Source organism: Crocodylus porosus, unplaced genomic scaffold (assembly GCF_001723895.1).
Source record: "Crocodylus porosus isolate Cpor-Errol unplaced genomic scaffold, CroPor_comp1, whole genome shotgun sequence".
NCBI classification, from domain to species: Eukaryota; Metazoa; Chordata; order Crocodylia; family Crocodylidae; genus Crocodylus; species Crocodylus porosus.
The window spans coordinates 16,000,105-16,020,102 of NW_017728920.1; the positions used below are offsets into that span (position 1 = coordinate 16,000,105).

Genomic DNA, 19,998 nt, shown 5'->3' on the forward strand with positions numbered 1-19,998 from the left:
CTGCCCCCTCCTCTGGCTGCTGCACCCAGCCCCCTCCCTCCATCTCCGGTTCCTGGGGCATGCTTTCACAATGCTGCATGCTTCCCACACCCTCCGTTGCAGCCTGCATGGGGAAACTGCGCAATTCCCTGGGACCTTGCTGCAACCCTTTACAATGTTTTGTGACCCACTTTTAGGTTGCGACCCACGGGTTGAGAAAAGCTGCATTAGATCACATTGCATCTTACTGCTGGTGCAAGGGAAATCCAATCCCGGACTACTCTGCGCTGGTCAGAAGCAAGCTCCTGTAGCTGGGAACCCCTCCACAGCCAATGGGTTCTGAGCTATGGGCGACCCCATACACCACATGGATGGGAAAGGCAGCTGCCAACGATCCTTCTACCTTGGGGGTGCATGAAACCTTTGAGGCCGGGTGATCACAGCTGCTGCTATCTCCCAGCCCCAGGCATGTGTGAAACCTCAGAGGCTAGGAGACTGCAGCTGCTGAGATCTCCCAGCCTTGGGGGGTTTCATTCACTCCTGGGGCTGGGAGATAGCAGCAGCATCTCCCAGCCCTGGGGACTCCACACTCCTCCAGGGCTAGGAGATCACTCCCACACAACATGGCTGCTGGGACCCAGCTGAATTGAGGCTGATGAGGTTCCCAGCCACAGGGGAGATCCTACTACATGTGCAAATTAAAGCTTGATAGCAACCAGCTATAAAGTTAGTTCCCATTTTTGTGATCTCTCTTTATAAGTAATTGGAGTTTTATGGCGTGATAGGTACTTTGCACCTGTAGTTGGTCTCAAGGTGCAAATTACCTTTAACCAGTTCCTTGTACAATACCTGTAACAGGTAGAGGGGACTTCAGAAATCATTCTCAATGATAATTAATTACCTGGGAGTATCTCCATTTTTGGCACTTGATGTTAATTGGTTTAGGCAAATCTGGCATTACAATTTCCAGTTGCTCCAGGATTAACTGCTGCACTTTCTCACGGTCCCACTCGAGGTATTCAATTCCAAATGGCACACTGGTATGAACAACAACAGATGGCCCAACTTCAGAAGGTTCTGTATGGGTGACACAGAAAGAAAGACAAGTGCATAAATAGTCCCTAAGGTTGCACACATCCACTGAACTAAGATTTAGGTTGTTTTTCTGAGTTTAAAAATGCAGTTGTGGAAATTGATAGTAGATGTATCCATGGATGTCACCCTCTTCAGGAAGACATTAGCATATCATGTCAGTCACAATGCTTAATAACTAATGTATCTTTAGGAGTGGCTTATATACTTAAGGCTATATTTTCAAAGAGGTTTCAACTGTTGGCTTCAAAGGATTAAATAGATAAATTTGTTCAGTCACATTAGTGCATGACCTCAAACAATGATTTGTGTGTCTGTACTGAATAGGTGTATGTAGTTACCAGTTCAACAGAGGAACAGAGGATTTTACTCAACTTAAAATGGATCACAGCTTAAATTAAACACAGACAGCAATACTAACAAACTTCAGTGATTTATAGAGAATACATTCTTTATTAGGGTTTAATGCCTTGGCTTGGAAGAGAACAAATTTTGTTCCTGGATTCTCCTCTTGCCCAGAGATATTATCTTATTTTTAACTTGATCTGAATGAAACATGTATAATGTAGTGCAAATATGTATGTATCAGAAAATGAAAATGAAGCATGGATAAGCAGCAGTAAGAACTGGATGTTTTGCTCTGGGGAAGCATGTGCAGCGCTTTTGAAGGCATTTGTATTCTTTAGTAGACGTAACTTGGGACTAGCTAATTTCCAGATATCTAGTAAGTTCTCATAAGACATGCTGTTGGAGGAAGAAAGAAGGACCTTTGGCTACCGGGAAGGACAGTTAGAAACCCTACTGACAGTGAATCCTGAATGACTCCTGCTCCCCCTGCTGGTAAACACTCCCCCTCCTTAGGAAGCTAGCTAAGCCTGATTTCCCCTGATGCTCAGCCTTGTTCTATTACAGGCAAAGAATCAACTGGAAGAAAAGGGCATGCACCTACAATGGTGGTTGTAGCAGTTATAGGTCAAGCCAGCTTGGTTCTGTTCTCTTAGTGGAAACTGTTGAATTTCTTAGTCAAACCTGTCCAGGATCCCAAGAGTTAACTTGCATAATCCTTGAGGCAGTCTACTACTAGCTACTAGGGGTATGAGAAGTGGGACCTATTCGATTCAGATTCGGCCCAAATCGGGGACAGTGATTCAATTCATTGATCTGGATCACTGTCCCTGATTCAATTTGGCCAAGTCCGAATCTGAAGATTCGATGCTGATTCGGAGAACCAGTGATTCAGACACAGACACAGCTTTTTCTATGTACCTTGAAGTAGCAGGTGTAGCTTGTGATCCCTGTGATGCTGGGGCGCATGGAGCATCCCACAGGAGTGCGGGGGGGTGGGGAGGGCGCTCCATGTGCTTGGTGGTGAACCCGGAAGTACTTCTGGTCCACTTCTGGGTCTGCTGGGGAGTGTGCTAAGGGGCTCTCATGCACCCCCCTGGCTCAGCAATCGGCCACAGGGGGACCCTGGGGACCACCCCCAGACCCAGAAGGCACCAGTCAACAAGCCAGGAGGGTGTGGGGGGGACGGGGGGAGGTCCCTGTTAAAGGTTCTTCTGATTCGATTTAGATTCAGGGATTTGGCCACCAAATCAGGCCAAATCTCCACCGAATCGAATCAGGGACTGAAGCTTTGCACAGCCCTACCAGCTACCTGTGTGTTTAAACTGGCCACCAGATACAAAGGGTTACTTAGAAAGAACATAAAACACATATTCTAATATGTCAACTTCTTATTACAAAATAGATTATTTAATTCATGCTGGGCATGTCTACATGAGATGCTGTGTTACTGTAATGATGAACTATGGTGATGTAGCTTGTTGCTATGGCAACGTAGCAATGGCAGGCATGAACCATGATGCCAGTGCTACTGCTCAGTATCTCGTTGCTACTGTGCTTGTTGCTACTTCGTAGTAGGTCTGGAAATGACCCATGTGCTGCTGGGACTGCGCAGTAACAGTGGTTACTGCACAGTCATTTAGTACTAAAGCAAGTACTAAATGACTGAGCAGAAAGTGTAGTCGGGCACATGTGTAGATGGGCCCACTGATTACAATTAGAGCTGAGTGAAGAAAGGCAATTCCATCTTAATATTCCAGAATTTGGTTTTGTTCTGATTTGTGATGAAAACAAAATGTGCTGAAATTTTCCATGATAGAGAATAGACTTCTATGGGTCAGTCTATCTGGGGCTACAGACCCAGAAAGCCCTGGGGTTCTGGATTCTAAAACGGACCTCCAGACAAGCTGCTAATGATTCAGAAGGGTGAGCTGATCAGAAAGCTGGCCAGTTACTGACAGAACCCCCCTGGCAGACAAGGTTCCATGGGATCCTGCCTGGGTCGCACCAGAAGGTTGTTGAAATTCAGTCATCTCTGCAGAACATTTCAATTTTGGCACATTCAGACAAAAGCCATTCACTGGAATGGTTCCAATCAGCTCTAGTTACAATTGCAGACAGTGCGCATAAACGCAAGTGGAATTCAGAATTATTACCCAAATTGTCACCAGGACTTCTTGTATGCAGCACATCTGTGGGAAGATGACCCTTTTTAAAAGACTCCAAAGTGCCACTCTCATCTGCCTAACTTCAGACTAACACAACTCCACCACACTTCCTTGCTGTAGTAGTGTGGGCATATATATAAGTTCATCAATGCACAGTAGTTACTGCGCTTTAGTTTACTACCTGCTTAATGAAATACTAACTAAATACACAGTAACAGTTACTGAGCAGTAGTGCTGGCTCATACTGTTTTATGATGCTTACTGCGCAGTAGCCTAATACTACTGCACAGCAGTGTATTAGTATGGTTTTGGCCCAGCATGCACAATGTTATTAGGCTACTGTGCATTAAGTTTCTCATGTAGACACACCCTGTGTATCACTCACAGTGGAAAACAGGGACACGAAAGGCAAGCTCATCCAGACAGGCATGCAGTTATTAATATAGTACAGTAAATACAGCGTTAAGCTGCATTAGCTTGGAGGCAGTCTACTGCCAGCTACCTATGAGTTTACATTGGCTGTTAAATACAATCCCAACCCCCACCCCCTAAATAAATAAATAAATTTTAAAAAATGAAGCTTCCCAGGCAGAAAAAGCAGAACAATAAAAAAGAGAAAGGTCCCCTATTAACTAAACTGAAGAGACTTAGAGTGTCACAAGACGACAGAGCAATGAGGAATAGCAATGAGGAAGCTTGTTATTGTTGGGAATAGCAGAAGAGAACTTTTTGTAATTTGGTCTGAAATCTAAACAGCTATGAACTTAAGACTGAGGTTATTGGATGAAGAGCAGTTTTAAAAATGAAGGGTTATTCTTGGAAGCTAAAGTTCAAGAACACAAACAGAACAAATCAGAGTTTTAAAAAATGGCCACGTTCTTGGAAAAGTAGCACTGTTAAATTCTGTAAACACAATGGCTTTGCAGTGTGTTAAGTCACTGAAGTAGGATGGTACAATAGAACCAGTCTTGTTTGCTATAGCTCTTGCAGAACGCTGTGGGTCTGATGCTCCTTAATAGCTCTCTTTAGTTTCAACTGACTACATTTACACAACTTATTTTTCACTATGAGATTTTAAATTTGCCTATGTTTTAACCCACTTTATAGCCAAAATACAAATAATTTCAAATCAGTTGGTACAACCCCACATCTTGTGGGTGACCCCTTTAATATTCTGGAGAACAGGTCATTGCAAAATGTAAAACTAACAGCCTTACTGCAGCTCAAGGAGACTGATTATCAAGAACTAGAAGATCTTGTTACAGCCCAAATCTTTTTTTAAACACTCTGAAGCACAGTAGAAAATGCCAAGTACAAAATAAACAAATAGCATCCACAAAGACCACAAATCTGATACAGACAAGCAAACACACCAAAGATAGTTAAACTGTGGAAGTGTGAATAAAGAAGGGAACTACCTTCTGACTTTGCTTTAACTTGAGAACAACCATATACATCAGTAGTACATGAACACAGATAATTTACTGACAATGTTCTATAACAGTGGTTCCCAACCTTTTTTTTTACCATGACCCAGCAGGAGCAGGATGAGCCTCCCTCCCGGGGCTCTCTTATTGCCCAGTTTTAACCCCGGAAACTCAGCTGTGACTACGGAAGCCACTTGCCTGGGCGGACAGAAGGGGTTCTGAGCAGGGACCTCATGCAGCCAGGGCACAGTCCAGTAGCTGGGAACCTCTTGTTCTAGAAGCCCAAAGACTGCGGCAATTTGCTTAAATATTGATATAATTGTTAGGGTTGTCAATTAATTGCAGGTAACGTGTGTGATTAATGTAATAGTAGTTGTTTGTGTTCGTTTTTTTAACATGTTAATTATCCATGTGGTTTTGGAGCCTGCACCCCAGCTCCACTCTGCTACTGTGACCTCCACCTCTGGGCTGCCCTGCAGGGAGTGGTGGCAGTGCAGAGGACTGCAGGGCAGCCAAGGTGTGGGCTCCTGGTGGCTGCAGCAGGGGGGCGGGGCGCACAGACACAGTCACGCAGCTGCAGCCTGCAAGCGGCCAGGAATGCAGCCCAGTGGTGTGTGGAGTAGTGCCCAGCAGGCATGTCTGTGACAGGAAAGAGGTATGGGGGAGGGAAGCAGCAGGGAGGCAGATTGAGGCCCCCATGATGAGGGAGGAAGTGGGGCAGATGTAGGTGCAGGAGCTGGTGGTAATAGGGCCCCGGGGCTGGGGCAGGTTGTGGGATGGAGCCGCGGGTGGCTGTCTGGGTCATGGCGGGGGGCTCTCACTGCTGTGTGCACCCCTGGGGGAGGAATGGGAGTCATACACCCCTTAGATTTGTGCGCTGGGTGGAGATGGGCTGCCGCTGCATGCTGGGCTCTGCTCTCTGCTGCCTTTGCCCTGGGAGCCAGATGCTGGCGATGCCGTGTCCCCTGCCTGCCTCGTGGCAGGAGGCACAGCATGGCATCGTGTGGCTGCCAGGGCAAGAGCAGTGAGGCACAGAGAGCCCCACGTGCAGTGGCAGCCTGCCTCTGGCCCATGCACAAATCCAAGGGACATGTGCCCCCCATGCTTCCCCTGGGGTTGCTGCGCAGCAGTAGGAGAGTCCCCCCCACAACCCTGCGGGTCCATCCCATGACCAATCCGGCCCCAGGGCCCCATTCACCCTGGCCCCTGCCCCACTCCCTTCCTCAACATGGGGGCCCTGATCTGCCCCCCATCCCGCCCTCCCCCACACTCCTTCCCCCAAAACACTTACCTTCTGTGTGGTGTCTGTGTGTGTAGATTTGCCCCTCACTCCCAAGCCACAGCTCCCCCAGCCCTGCTGCTGCCCCTCACTCCTGACCCACAGTACGCCACATCCTGCCAGAATATGTGGGAACACCGCTCCCTGGGCTCCAAACCCTCCTTCACACACCCACAACTCTCCACACCTTCACAAATCCTGCCCCTACACCCTAATCATACAAAGTACCTACATAATTTTGCATAACTTTTGAGTTTTTCTGTGCATGATTTTGAGTTTTTAGCTGTGCAAATAAAATCACAATTGCAACAAATTTTTAAATTGCACAACTAATCATGATCAAATTTTTTTAATAGTTTGACAGCCCTAATAATTCTACATTAATTCTGTCATTTTATACTCACATGCAAAACACACACAAAACATTTTAAGTGTTAACACTGATTTTTCTTACTATGTCTTTCACTTTCTCCCACTTTGCTTCTTTTATATGCAACCACACACTCTTCCTTTCATTATTTTCTCTTTCCTCTTCCAGTTTCTACAATACATCATTTTTTTCTCTGTTCTTTCTCCTTCCTTTCTTTCAATTCTACAACTGCCCTTTCTCCCCATGCCCAGGGTGGGCACTTCTATGGTCACAGAAAGAGGAAGTAGTTGCTACTGTCTGGTAAAGATGTACAGGTTGGGAGCTATGTTTAAGTGGAAGGCAGTGGCTGGGTGCTACAGCCATCCATGGAGGTTTTACTACGAAGCATAGAGGCTGAACCTGCTATTCAGTGTCCAGAGACTGGATGGATATACCAGCTGCAAACAAAACCCACTTAGGATGAATATGTGGTTGCATCCAATGAACTACACTGCACCTTTCTGTCAGCTGGTTTGTTGTTTCAGCAATAATTCCTTCTGCTATCAAATCCTAGCCAAAAATGAAAGATCTTGTCTCACCATTAGAATGGGCCAGATGAGGAGTGTTTATTGTAACATTTCTTTCTTTTTATACATCAAGAAATACAAACTAATATATTACCTTCAGAGGCTCAGCAAATCTTGGACATGCTGAGAAAACAAATGCACACAAATTGTAAATGCAGGAGACCTAGGAACCAAAATAAAAGTTCCACGGTCTGGTGGAGGGCTTTTATAAAAATTCATCATAGACACATGCAGATTTAAGTACATGCAGGAAACAACTCTTCATAAACAGAAAATTGTTCACGGAACAGAGCAATTATATTATTTTAGGCTTCCCTAAGGGGACAATTTCTATAATATAGTAATAAAAGAGACATGAATACAAACTTATTACAACAAGTCAGTGAGCATCAGAACATTTATTTTAAGGCATATATATGTAAATATCAAGCAAGAAGGAACTTTTAGCTTAAATTAACATTAAAATAAATCTTCCTGTTCTCACACTTTTGATTGTCTACATATTTGTCATTCAAAATGTACTCCTTTTCTTGGAGTGCTTAAGTAAAGCAAATATTTAATTCTAATTAAATGAAAAAGCAAAACAAAAGAAAAACAACAAACCTGTCTATGCTAATACAAAGGAATTTTTAAAAAAGTTTCTGTAGCTAGCTATAGCAACCTTGAGAAACATCAACACACAATTGCCTAAACCCTCTGCTTTGAGGATGCCTCATTTTAACACTTTTTTCCCTGGATCAAAATATATGCTATTGAAAGTGGAACAAAATATACTTGTTAGAAACAAAATGAGTCTGAGAAACAATGAAGGGACTTAAATCTAAACTATGCAATTCCAGCCCACCTAAAAATTCTGTTCATCATACCCCCCATGAGTGCCCGAAGTAGCAGTCCCCTTCCTATTTTGGGATGATTTATGCATGTTGGTATGCCAGGAGTGAGCTGTCCCTCTGGAAAAATCACAAAGGGAAAGCCTTCATTTGCTCTGTCATTCAGGGTAGTAGGCTTTCACAATAGGACCCTTGCCCATGTGGGAAGGCTATCAGAAGGAATTTTTTGAGAAGATGAATCTTTTAGTTGGTTTGGGTTCTACTTTTACGTATATGGAATGTTCATAAACTCTTGCAGATGCAGTCAGGGAGAGGGCTGGAAGCTCTCTAAATATCTTAATAAAACAAACGCTCATGACTTGCTGAGACTTGTGTTAAGTAACCAGAGATTCTTAGATCAGGACTTGTTCCTTCACATTTCTCATCTCTACAGCATGCATATAACTAGTTTCAGAAAAGTCAGTTGAGTTTTTAATTCCTCCTGCAAACTACTCAGTTTGGAGATTTTCCAGAGGCCACTGAGTCACAGCCTCCCAGTTTTGAAATATGCAAACTGTAAGGATCAAGTTTACCCTCAAGGCATTTTCTGCAGAAGCACTGGCCAACACAACAATTTAAAAGATTTTTGCTAAAAGCTCCAAGGATTGCATTCAGTTTCCATACCTAACTACCTTAAAGCTGGTCTGAGTGACTGCTTAGTTGTCAAGGAAGTAATTCTTGAAGTTACCTCATTACCTCGCCTAATTTATTTAGAACAAACTGCAAAAGCTAGTCTAGAAATCCATGCTTTGGACTAGTTTCTCATGGGTCTTTCACAAGTGTTTTTTTGGTGGGACAATACAAACAAAAATCCTGCAATCAGACTAATATCAAAAGACAGAACAGAGGATGCAGCTGAAGAACTTAGAAATGTCTGCAATCTAAGGAACAGCTTATCAGAAATAGAGAATGAAAACCTGACTCTGCACACAATTCCCCACTTCATCCTCCATTTGTATGGCTGATTAAGCAATGGACACATTAGCAGTGAAAGTCATAGGTTACCTGGTAGATTAGAATTATCAAGGCATTGGAGAGTCACTGGGTGCATCTACAAGCGCTATTGATGTGAAGCAATAAACTCTGGTGCATATTGTGCTGAGGTTTATTGCTCCCAGGTGCCATGCTTACATGTGCGCCTGGTACTGCAGCATGTTGAGTGGGGTTAGAGCAGCCCTGACTGGCAGGGGGTCCTGGGGTGTCAGTCAGCCAGCCTGGAGCTGTTTCAACATGGTTCAATATGCTGTGGAGGGGCTGGCTGTGGCATGAGGGTGCTCCAGTGCAAGGCTAGCCAGCAGGCAGCCCTGCACTGAAGCATCCTTGTGCCCCATCCATCTCAACAGTGTCTACACATGCACTGTTGTGCACTAAAGAACTGTCACAGGATAGTACTTGTATTTGTAAGTATGAACCTGTAGCGGACTGAATTAGTTTTTTAAGACCTAAACATGCAGATGCAGAGGCTTTACTGCAAAGTTAGTTGGGCAGCTCCCCAGTTAACATGTAGGGCTGTGTGAAGCTTTGAGCGCTGATTCAATTTGGAGGAGATTCGGCTCGATTTGGTAGCCAAATCTCCAAATCTGAATAGAATCAGGAGACCACTTAAAAGGCCAAATTGATTTGAAGCACTCCGAATCGATTCGGCAAAGATTCAGAGAGCTTCGGAGATTTGGGCAGTCCCCACTCGCTGCAGCAGGGAGCTGGAGCTGGACTCGGAGCTGGTAAGTAGGGGGCAGGGGAGGGGGGGCTGGAGGAGTGGGGAAGGGACCATGGGGGGACCCCTGCCAGGCCCCATCCCCTGCCTGCTTCCCCAGCCTCCCTAATTCCCTCCCACTCCCCCAGCCTCCCCCATGGCTGCCCTGCCCGCCCCAGCTCCTGGCCCTTAAAAAAGAGCCCCCACTCACCAGCTGCTGTAGCAGCCTCGGGGCTTCTGGGGGCTTGTGGCAGAGCCCCCTCCACAGCATGGGGCAGTGGGGATTGCCCCCCCGTGTGGCAAGAGCCAGTGAGTAGAGGCTTTTTTTTTTTAAAGGGCCGGGAGCTGGGGCAGGCAGGGCAGCCATGGGAGGGCTGGGACAGTGGGCAGGGGCTCTGCCATGAGCCCCCCATGTGGTGTGGGGGAGTGGGGGGCAGTGGGGATCGCCCCCCCACTCAGCAGCAGTGGGGGCTTTTTTTCTTTCTTAAAAGCTGGGAGAGCTGGCAGGGCAGCCATTGACAGCAGGCGGGCGATGGGGCTGATTTGGAGATTCGGCTGATTTGGTGGTGGCTGAATCTCTGAATGAGATTTGGCTGAATTGATTCAGGACAGTGATTCAAATCACTGAATTGAATCACTGTCCCCCCCAAATTGGCCAAATCCGAATCCAAAGCAAATAGAAGCCATTTCGCACAGGCCTAATACCCAGTTTGAATAACGACTACTTAACTATACAGCTAAATACCTAGACCAGCAGTTGTAAACCTTTTTTGGCAAGTGTACCATGCATTTAGCCCTATTCCCTGCTTCAGTGCCACTCTGATCTCCACCTTCTCCCCAGTCTGCCACTTTTCCCCCTCTCCCACCTACTGCTCTGTTCTCTGCCCCCTGCCTGATGTATCACACCCCTGAGCCATGGGTTGTCCACCCCTGAGTTAGACTGTTAGCTCATGTTGCCATGGCTCCCAGCATTCAGCACTTATGATAGGTGCTCTAAACAAACCCAAGACAGACTTATTTGCACATATTTCTATTTCAGGCTCCCAATGGACAAGGAAATCCTATTTGTCAACATGATTAGTAACAGAAGGATAAAACATGCTTCACTGTTTTTAAGATATTGAGAAGTAATATTTTGAGTGGATTTAAGAAGCCATGTCTTACCACTGACTTTAGCACACAGTGCAACAGCTCCTTTACTATTTTCTTCCCCTCTGTTGACATTCCAGTAGTATCATTTGCTTTCTTGGACTACAAGATCTCCAGAAAATACATTTTCCTAAAGACAGATTCCGCCCTTTAGCTTGTGTGTCTTTTGCAAAGCTTCTGAATCTAAGAACTCTGCTCAAACATAATGGCAGTACATTCGTAATTTATTTTCTCAGCAGGGATGCCAGAAATGTTGAGATAAAACAGTGACTTCCTAACAGACATCAACATTAACAAGAGTTTACTAAAAGTCATATCTAAAACTGGCATTTTTCTTCAGTTCACTGGAAATGTTATCATCTGCAACTTCAACAGTGTATGCAACTGTTGAAACAAAACCTTGTATTAAGTTCATACACCAATGATCTTGTAAAATATGAACACCGTGATAAAAACTGATTTTTTTTAGTTTTGCTGGTCATTTAATACTGATATGAAGGCATACTTGATTAAGTATGAAAATTACTAAAAAAATTCCTTGGAGAATTCATTTTAGTTAAGTTTACGTAGAAAGGAACTATGTTAGTGGTTGGAGTATTACCTCAATGGGTTCTTTTTCAGAACCTCAAAAGGAACAGAAAATGAAAGTGATCGTAAAATGCATTTGGTAGGATGAGATTTAGCAAAGAATATTATAACATATTGTATGGGACAGTTTATATGCTTGTTTTTATTTGACTTGGATAACATCATTTTCATTGTTTACATGGTTTAAAGCATAGTGTCAAAGGTAAGGCCCATGGACCAGATCCCTACTGTAGAGTGCTACAATCCAGCTCATAGATCTCAGCTGATTTTATGCACTGCATGCAGTGCATCAGACCCAGCAATGTGGATACTGCACAGTGCACTGGTCCTGGGGTCATGCTGCATGTTATCCCTGTGCCAGATCCACCCTGTACGCGGGCTCCAGGTCGAGTCCAGATTCGGCCCACAGACCATCCACGTGTGCCAAAGCTAGCATGCAGGGAGCCATACTGGCAGAAGTACCTCATGCAGCATGTGCCCCGTGCTAGTTCAGCATGCAAGCTCGGGATCAGGGCTAGCACGTGCTTCATGCAGTGCATAGGGCTAGTTCAGGGTGTGCACTGAAGGAGAAGCCTGTGTGATGGGTCCTGTGAGCTGGAACCATTGTGTGAAGCCATTCTGCGGGTCTGACCCAGCCCTTTGAACATCTCTGGTTGAAAGAATTAAAAGGACTGAATGATAATACTTCTTCCATGTGCCTTTCAAAAATTCCTGACTTTCCATCCTTTGCTCTGGGAAACTCATCTGAGTTTGATAACTATATTTTGAGTAAAGCTTTCAAGTCAAAATAATCTCAAACACACTACACAGTATCCCAAGTAAAGCAGTTCACCAAATCTCCAGGGCCACAGGTTTAGCTGACAGATTAACATTGAGTATAAAATAATAAAACAATTTTGAAAAAAGCAGTTGAGCACAGAATCAATTACCTAGAGTAGCTGCAGAATCTCCATTACTGGAAGTTTTGAAAGCAGTTTTAGAGAAATCCTGAATGAGGGTTAGACAGGGATGATCCTGCCTCAAGCAGGAGTCTGGATTAGATGATCTCCTCATGTACCTTCCAGCACTGTGGGCATCTAGACACATGATGGAGCTCTGCCCCGATGCGTGCTAATTAGCACGTGTTGGAGCAGACTTGATTAAACGAGTCTGCTGCAAGTCTGCTGGAGCATGGTAATAAGTTCACTCCAGCAACCTCCACGTCACATGTATTCAGTGTCCCCGCATTTCAAAATGGCAGTGGGGGCACTTTAAAGCTCATCAAATGAGCTTTAAATAATTGAATGAGCTTTAAAGTGCCCCAGCCACCATTCTGAATCACAGGATGCTGAATATACGTGATGCTGCAGGCACCTTAAATAAGAGCAACTCTCAGAATCACCCTATGATTCTGTCTTAGGCTACATGCTCCTGTTCCTTTGGTGAGTTCTGAATTCCTGACCAGACACGGTTTGAACAGATTCTAGTTGTAGCTGTCCAGCAGAGAATTCTTAGGGCACAAGGGAATTTTCTTTAGGGACGAGGTAAGAAAAGCCAGGTGTTGTGGCATCCTCCCTCTTTCCCTGATCGCTGGACGAGGAAGTACAGTAAAGCTACTACTGTTATTTTTCAGAAACCTAAGTTAGAGAAGGCTCTCAGATATTCTAATTTATACAAGGACTAACTGGAACAACGTTAGAAAGCCACAGGCTTGTCACTCCTCAACAAGGGAGAATAAAATCCTTTGGATTTTCAGCTGTATTTTAAGATCATATTCAGACCTGTATTAAGATCATATTCAACTGCAATAATTTTCTGCTTAAGTAATGCTTCTGATTTCAAATGGTTCATCAGGTTTTAAAGATACTGATTATATTGTATCATACAATTTCATTATTCTTAAGTTCTTATTAGTAAGAACTATAGGCAAGGCTAACTATATAAAATAATGAAATTATTTGAAATGTTTAAGGTTCCATTAGATATGGAGGAAAGAGTTAACACCACCAGTTTCTGGGAAAGCAGAGACTTTGGATGGATAAAAAGAACCACAATTTCTCATGTAGAGCATAAGGTATATCATTTATTAGTGTGTTTTCTCTTACATATAAGAGGTAAATACTATATAAAACAAATACACCTTCTTCAGAAATTTGATCAGACAGGCTGTATAGCTACTGAATTTAGAAAAAAAATGGAGCTTTAAATATGTTAACAACTGGAGATGTTATCAGATGCATCTCAAAGCTTTGGTGCAATGGACTGAAGCCATGGAATACTTCCAGCAAACTTGCTTCTTTCTGCATTGGTTCAAAGCAAAATTCAGGAATGTTCAACGTTTAATGCTTCTTGAGTGTATGGTACATTTAACCAAAACATTTCAGGTTTTGTTTGACTATCTACTCAGAGACTTTAAAACTTCCATAAAATGTTGGGGTATCTTGCATCCCTGCAGCCTTAGGAGGAAGAGAAGGGAGAAGCTGAAATGTCACATTAAAGACAGGAGTGTCAGGTTCAGATGCTGTGCTTTATATGCCTGGGATTGTTTTAATCATAGAAGAGGTTGTTTTTGTGGATACTGACCCCATTTACTCTCTCTTCTCAATACTGATCAGGTTGGTGCAGAACGCTCATGGATAGGAGCAAGGAACTGTCTGTGGCAAGATAAGGATTTGGCTTGGTGTAAAGGAATTAATAGTGAAACTGCTGTTCAGGTAAGCATTGGATAGTTTTTGCAGAGGAGAGGCTATGACATCCAGTAACAGCCCTGGAGAAAGTAAAGTTAGAAACCAACTGGATTTTTCCAAATGATTATGCTCCATAAGAGCATGTCAAGCACTTGCACTAAATAGTAATCACCATTCAGTTCTTAATCTAAAGGAATTTACAGCAAAAAAACTAGTGCTACAATTGATACCATTGTTCGTAGTCTCCACAGAGATGACTGAACATCTTCAGTCTTAGAAGTGGTTGTTCTTGTTTATGACTGAAGTACATTTGTGGGGTAGCTTGTGAGGAAACTTGTGCTACAGCCTGTGTTTGCTATATCTGCTTTGTGGTTTACAGACTTTGCAAAGTCTGGGGATCCAGTAACTTTCAAGAGAACAAAGTTACTTTGAACTTTGAAAAGGTCAACAGTGAAATACTAGTTTATAGGGTTAGTAAATGGGAATAATTACTTCCATTTAATAGCCATCAGTGTCCACTTTAAGAAAGTTCAGAAACATTCCAACTGGGTTAGTTGAACCAGTATTAAAATTGGTAGGAACCTCATTATAGACAGGGGTTGGGAGTAAGACCCATTTTTACCATTGGGTTGGTTAGATTTTCCTTCCAACTGGTTTAATACGGAGGTCAAAATCTATTCTAATCATCAGAGCATTTTCTACACTGTGGCTTCTACTATTTTTAGCACTGGTTCAGCTGAACTGCTGGGAATTCTCTCCAGAATGCAACATTGCCAAAATGTCTCTCTTTTTGGTATTAAAAATGGATTTATAAACCTCAGATTAAACTTTATCTACAAATACAACATCTTATTTATAAGGCTACCATAAGAATTTTGTTGTCTTTCACAGAGGAAATCTGCCAAATCCTAGCTTCACAAAACCTAGGGTTAAAAGAGTTGTTTATAAATCTAGCGTTAGAAGAGATATACATACATAAGGAATAAGATTTTTTCCCTTCCTCCTTTGTACAGTTGGATTGCTAAAATCTAAGGAATAAGAAGCCAAAATCCATTCTAATTCTGGAAAAAAGGATAAGGATTTTACTTGTTGTTTCCCCAAAACAAACTATAAAAGTGTGTGTGTGTGAGTGAGAGAGAGAAATAAAAAACACTTTCTATTTTTTCAAAGTAAAACAGGCAAATATAAACAATTTCCTCCAAACTGGCATATTATGGTATTTGGTAAATGAACAGATAGTTTGAGATGACTCAAAAAAAAAAATCTCACGGCTGGCATAGACTCTGATTCCTCAAAGGAATCACTGTAACTTGAAAGGCACAGAAGAACCTATGTAAGGAGACTATTTGCAATATTAGATTTCACTGTCCTCATGAATAGTTTCTGACTGTGTTCATAATAAGCAAGCAGACTTGGGATGGAATTATAAAGGAAATTCATATACCATAATGTGTACAGAGTCTTTGGTGAGAAAACCCTTTAATGTTACCTATTCCTAAAACTGCTTTTCTTGGTACTGAAGGATAAAGGAGTCTATTTTAGGAATTATGGTGAGACTGCAAACATTAAAAAAGTGTTTTTCTCTTTTAAGCTATATAACCACATAATGCTTAAAAAAGAGGTGAGAACTTGTTAGATTTTTGTGTATCATCTATCTTTAGTCCTATAGAATCGAAAGAAGTGCAAAGATTCTGCAGCGTTACAAAAATCATTTTTTGGAATAATTTATTCGAAAGAATTCCCACTGTTCCACAGACTAGTTATAAATATTGATGGAATTTTTAAAGCAGGCTATCATAAAACTATTTAATATTCATACATACCATGCAGGGAATTCAATATACCCTACATACAGGTTCTTTTCATTCTATGATGTTCAAGCACATTACATCTGCAGGTGCAAGCAACATTAAAAAAGTGGGTCAGATTATCAACTGGGGTAAAAAGCCCTACTAGTCCTGCATAGTCCATGTTAACAAGCAAAGATTGGTAATATTAACAGTAGTTTTACCAGTGATTTTTGTTCTAACTATAAATCAGTCAGATGACACCAGATGCCAGATTCAGTAACTGATACTGTGGTTGAAGTGACAGATGAGAGTATGTATAATGGCTGCATTTTGATACATTTTACAAATGTGGGAAGTTGGTCCTGTAACGTGCAATCTGTGTCTTCTGAGGCCCAAGGCCAGGTAGAAGCCTTGCTGGTATAAGTTGCCTTGGGGAAGCACAGAATAGGTGCACGGGGTAATTTATCCAAAACAAAACAAAACAAAAAAAGGAGAGCTTTTTATTCTGTTCCTGGTTCACAGTATTCAAACCATAACCATTTGTCTCTGTTTTCATATTGCTTACATCCATATGCAACCCAACTGACTTAAACAAAGTTGTTTAAACAATTGTCCCATTCTTTATGAACAGCCGACTGTCCCCTGTTCTTTATGAACCTAACTCCAGAAAGGGAGAGAGTAGGATTGTGGAAAACCAAGCAGTGGAAGTTCTCCATTTAGAGAGGGAGGGATCCATGGAGTTTCCTGTAGCCTCTATGGCACAAGAGCAGCTTCAGAATGTTTTCCCTGGATAATTCCTTCTCTGTCCATTCCCTTTGAACATTCCAGACACACATGAAATGAAGGGTTTGCCTGCACCAGACGTGTAAAATATATGGCTCATGGAGAATTTCTGCCCAGTGTGCTGGGCTACTGGATATTGGGTGGCATGGCCTGCCATAGAATGGGGGACCTTTGACAGTAAGTTTGGCTCACTGCCACAACCACCCCTAAACCTCACTGTGCTTCAGACCCTTGTCGCTGCCAGACCCCATCTGCAGACCCACTGCTACCTCTGGACTCCCACCTCTGCCAGATCCCTCCCAGCACTGCTGGAGCCTTGTGTCACCTCCAGACTTGCCACTACTGCCACTGGATCTCTTGCCACCTCTGGACCCACCACCACCTTGGTAGCCACCCTTGTGCCCTGGGATGGATCTGGCCTACATGGAACCCCATAGTCCAGATCCAGCCCAAGGCCCCAGGTGAGTTTGACACCCCTGGCCTATGCTGATCCCTTAAAGAATAAGCTCTTATAACATAAAGAAAAGCAGGGACATTTGAGTAATACTACCTAAGGAAATCAGTCTTCTTATACAGACACTGGATTTCTTACCACGGACATACTTGAGCTCCCCTGCTTAAGTATTGGGGTGCTGACTTTGGGGGAAAAGGTATGTGTTATATATGAAAAAATATGGTATATCTGCCTTTGCATAGGCACTATAAACATATGGCTATTTCTGTTAGCTGCATTCTGTACTGGGGAAGACAACTTGGTGTCATATAGCTAAAGCCAGAAGTATTACTGGAGTTTTAGATTGTTTGTCAGTAAGTCCCCATTTGCAGCATATAACTTGGGTAACAAAATCTTATGGCTGTACTTATAGATTTTATAGACATTGGGGGCTGGAAGGGACCTCGCAAGATCATCGAGTCCAGCCCTCCTGACATTGGCAGAAAGTCTGCGGGGATCAAATGATCTCAGCAAGATAAACATCCAAATGCCTTCTGAATGAGTCCAGAGTAGGTGCTTGTACCACCTCTGGGGGGAGTCTGTTCCAGACCTTGGACACTGGGACTGTGAAGAAGTGTTTCCTTTCAATCTCAACTGGCGTTCTAGGAGTTTGTGGCTGTTGGACCTTGTTACTTCTTGGGAACTCTGGTGGACATCTGTTCTCCCAGACCCTGATGCACACCCCTTATGTACTTATAGGTTGCCACCAAGTCCCCTCTGAGCCTTCTCTTCTCCAGGCTGAAGAGTCCCATGTCCTTCAGCCTCTCCTTGTAAGGTTTGCTCTCTTGGCCTTTGATCATATGGGTGGCTCTCCTCTGGACTCTCTCTCAAGCTTATCCACATCCCTCCTGAACTGGGGGACCCAAAACTGGATGCAGTACTCCAGTTGCAGCTTCACCAAGTAAAGTGGGAGGATGATGTCCTTGGTTTTGTTAGAGATGCATCGATGGATGCATGCCAGAGTTTGGCTAGCTTTGCAGGCTACACCATTGCTTTGGTGGCTCATGTTCATCTTGTGATCAATCAAGACCTCCAAGTCTATTTGATCGTGGTGCTAGCGAGCCTAGCACTGCAAAGCCTATAAGTATGATGCTGGTTGCTCCTCCTGAGGTGGAGCACCCTGCACTTCTCTATGCCATCAGGTTTTGGTCTGCCCACCTTGTGAGCGTGTCTAGGTCAGCCTATATCCCAGCCTGTCTTCTAGTGTGGCTGCCTTCCCCCATAGTTTACTGTCATCTGCAAACTTTACCAGCCTGCATCTGACACCCGAATACAGATCATTAATGAACATGTAGAAGAGTACTGACCCAAGAACTGAGCCTTGAGGGACCCCACTGGTCACTCTGCACCACATTGACTAGTACTCGTTGGGTCTGACCCCAGAGCCAGTTCCCCAGCCACTGGACCATGAGAGGGCTGAGGCTGCAGTTCCCCAGCTTAACCATGATGACATCATGCGAGACCAAGCCAAAGGCTTTCTTGAAATCCAGGTATACAACATTAACCTCGTCTCCCTTATCGAGGCAATGAGTCACCTGGTCATAGAAGGTGACAAGGTTGGTCAGGCAAGACCTTCCAGTGAGAAAGCCATGTTGGCTGGCATTCAGAAGGATGCCTTCCATTAGCTTGTTGCTGATGGTTTCCTTGATGATTTTCTCCAAGATCTTCCCAGGGATGGATGTCAGACTGATTGGCCTGTAGTTCCCTGGACCTTCCTTCCTTCCTTCCTTTTTTGAAGATTGGGACCACATCAGCTCTTTTCCAGTCTTCAGGCACCTCACCCAAGTGCCATGAGTTCTGAAATATCTTTGCCATAGGGAGTGCTGTGATGTCTGCCAGCTCCTTCAAGACTCTTGGGTGCATTCCGTCCAGGCCTGAGGACTTACGGACATCTGGCCTTTCGAGGTGTTCCCTCACCTGATGGACGTCAGTTATGGGACCATCTTCCACTCCCTGGAAGTTGTGTGTTCTGTCTAGCACCCCCTTTGGATGGGTGGAAAACTGACACAAAGTATTTGTTTAGGAGATTGGCCTTTTCTTGGGCATCAGACATCAGCTGCCCCATCTACTTATTGTGGATGCATGAGAGAAAGTGGGAAAATAAAAGAAAAATTAAGTTTTCTGCTTGTATTTTATGAGTGCCCTTTTTCTTGCACATATATAGTCACTTTTTATTTAAAATATGTAAATCAATCTAAAGTTCATTCAGAAATGTTATTATAAAATGTGTGTATGAATGAAAAGAAATTGAAGAAATCTATGTAAAAATGTACAGTAAAAGCTGTGTTAAGTGGCATGAGTGGGGTCAGGGGGGGTGCCGGGTACCTACAAATTCTGGTTATCTGAGGCAGGGGTTTTCAACCTTTTTGAAAACCCCTGTGGGGCAGGGGAAGGGGCAGGGGGGGCTGGCAATAGCTGCATTTGGAGCAGAGGCAGCACAGGGTGGCGGGTGGCATCAGCAACTCCCTTTTCCCCCACTGCCACGTCAAGCCACTTGGCTAGAAATTCTAGTTAATAGAGTATTCTGGATAGTAGAATGCCAGTTAACACCTCTTTTACTGTATTTCTATTACGATATTACTAACTTATAAGTAAACTACATGTTGAGTCCTAGCTATCCATATACTCTTATGCATGAGCATGTGTGCATCCTTGTTCATGAATTCCCTTTAATGTTAGTTATCTATTTAGTAGGAGTTGTACATGTACTTGAAGAATAGAAAATCTCTTGGTGACAGTTT

At 43.5% G+C, this 19,998-nt stretch overlaps 1 protein-coding gene across 5 annotated transcripts in view; it reads right to left on the minus strand.

Moving 5' to 3' along the window:
* The window catches only part of RNLS (renalase, FAD dependent amine oxidase), a 163,665-nt gene that overhangs the window by 33,649 nt on the left and 110,018 nt on the right, over window positions 1–19,998 (minus strand). For all 5 annotated transcript variants that reach the window (XM_019538616.1, XM_019538614.1, XM_019538617.1 and 2 more), the window contains one exon: window positions 881–1,056. In XM_019538616.1, the coding sequence (XP_019394161.1) occupies window positions 881–1,056 (176 nt within the window). The remainder of the gene's footprint in view (window positions 1–880; window positions 1,057–19,998) is intronic.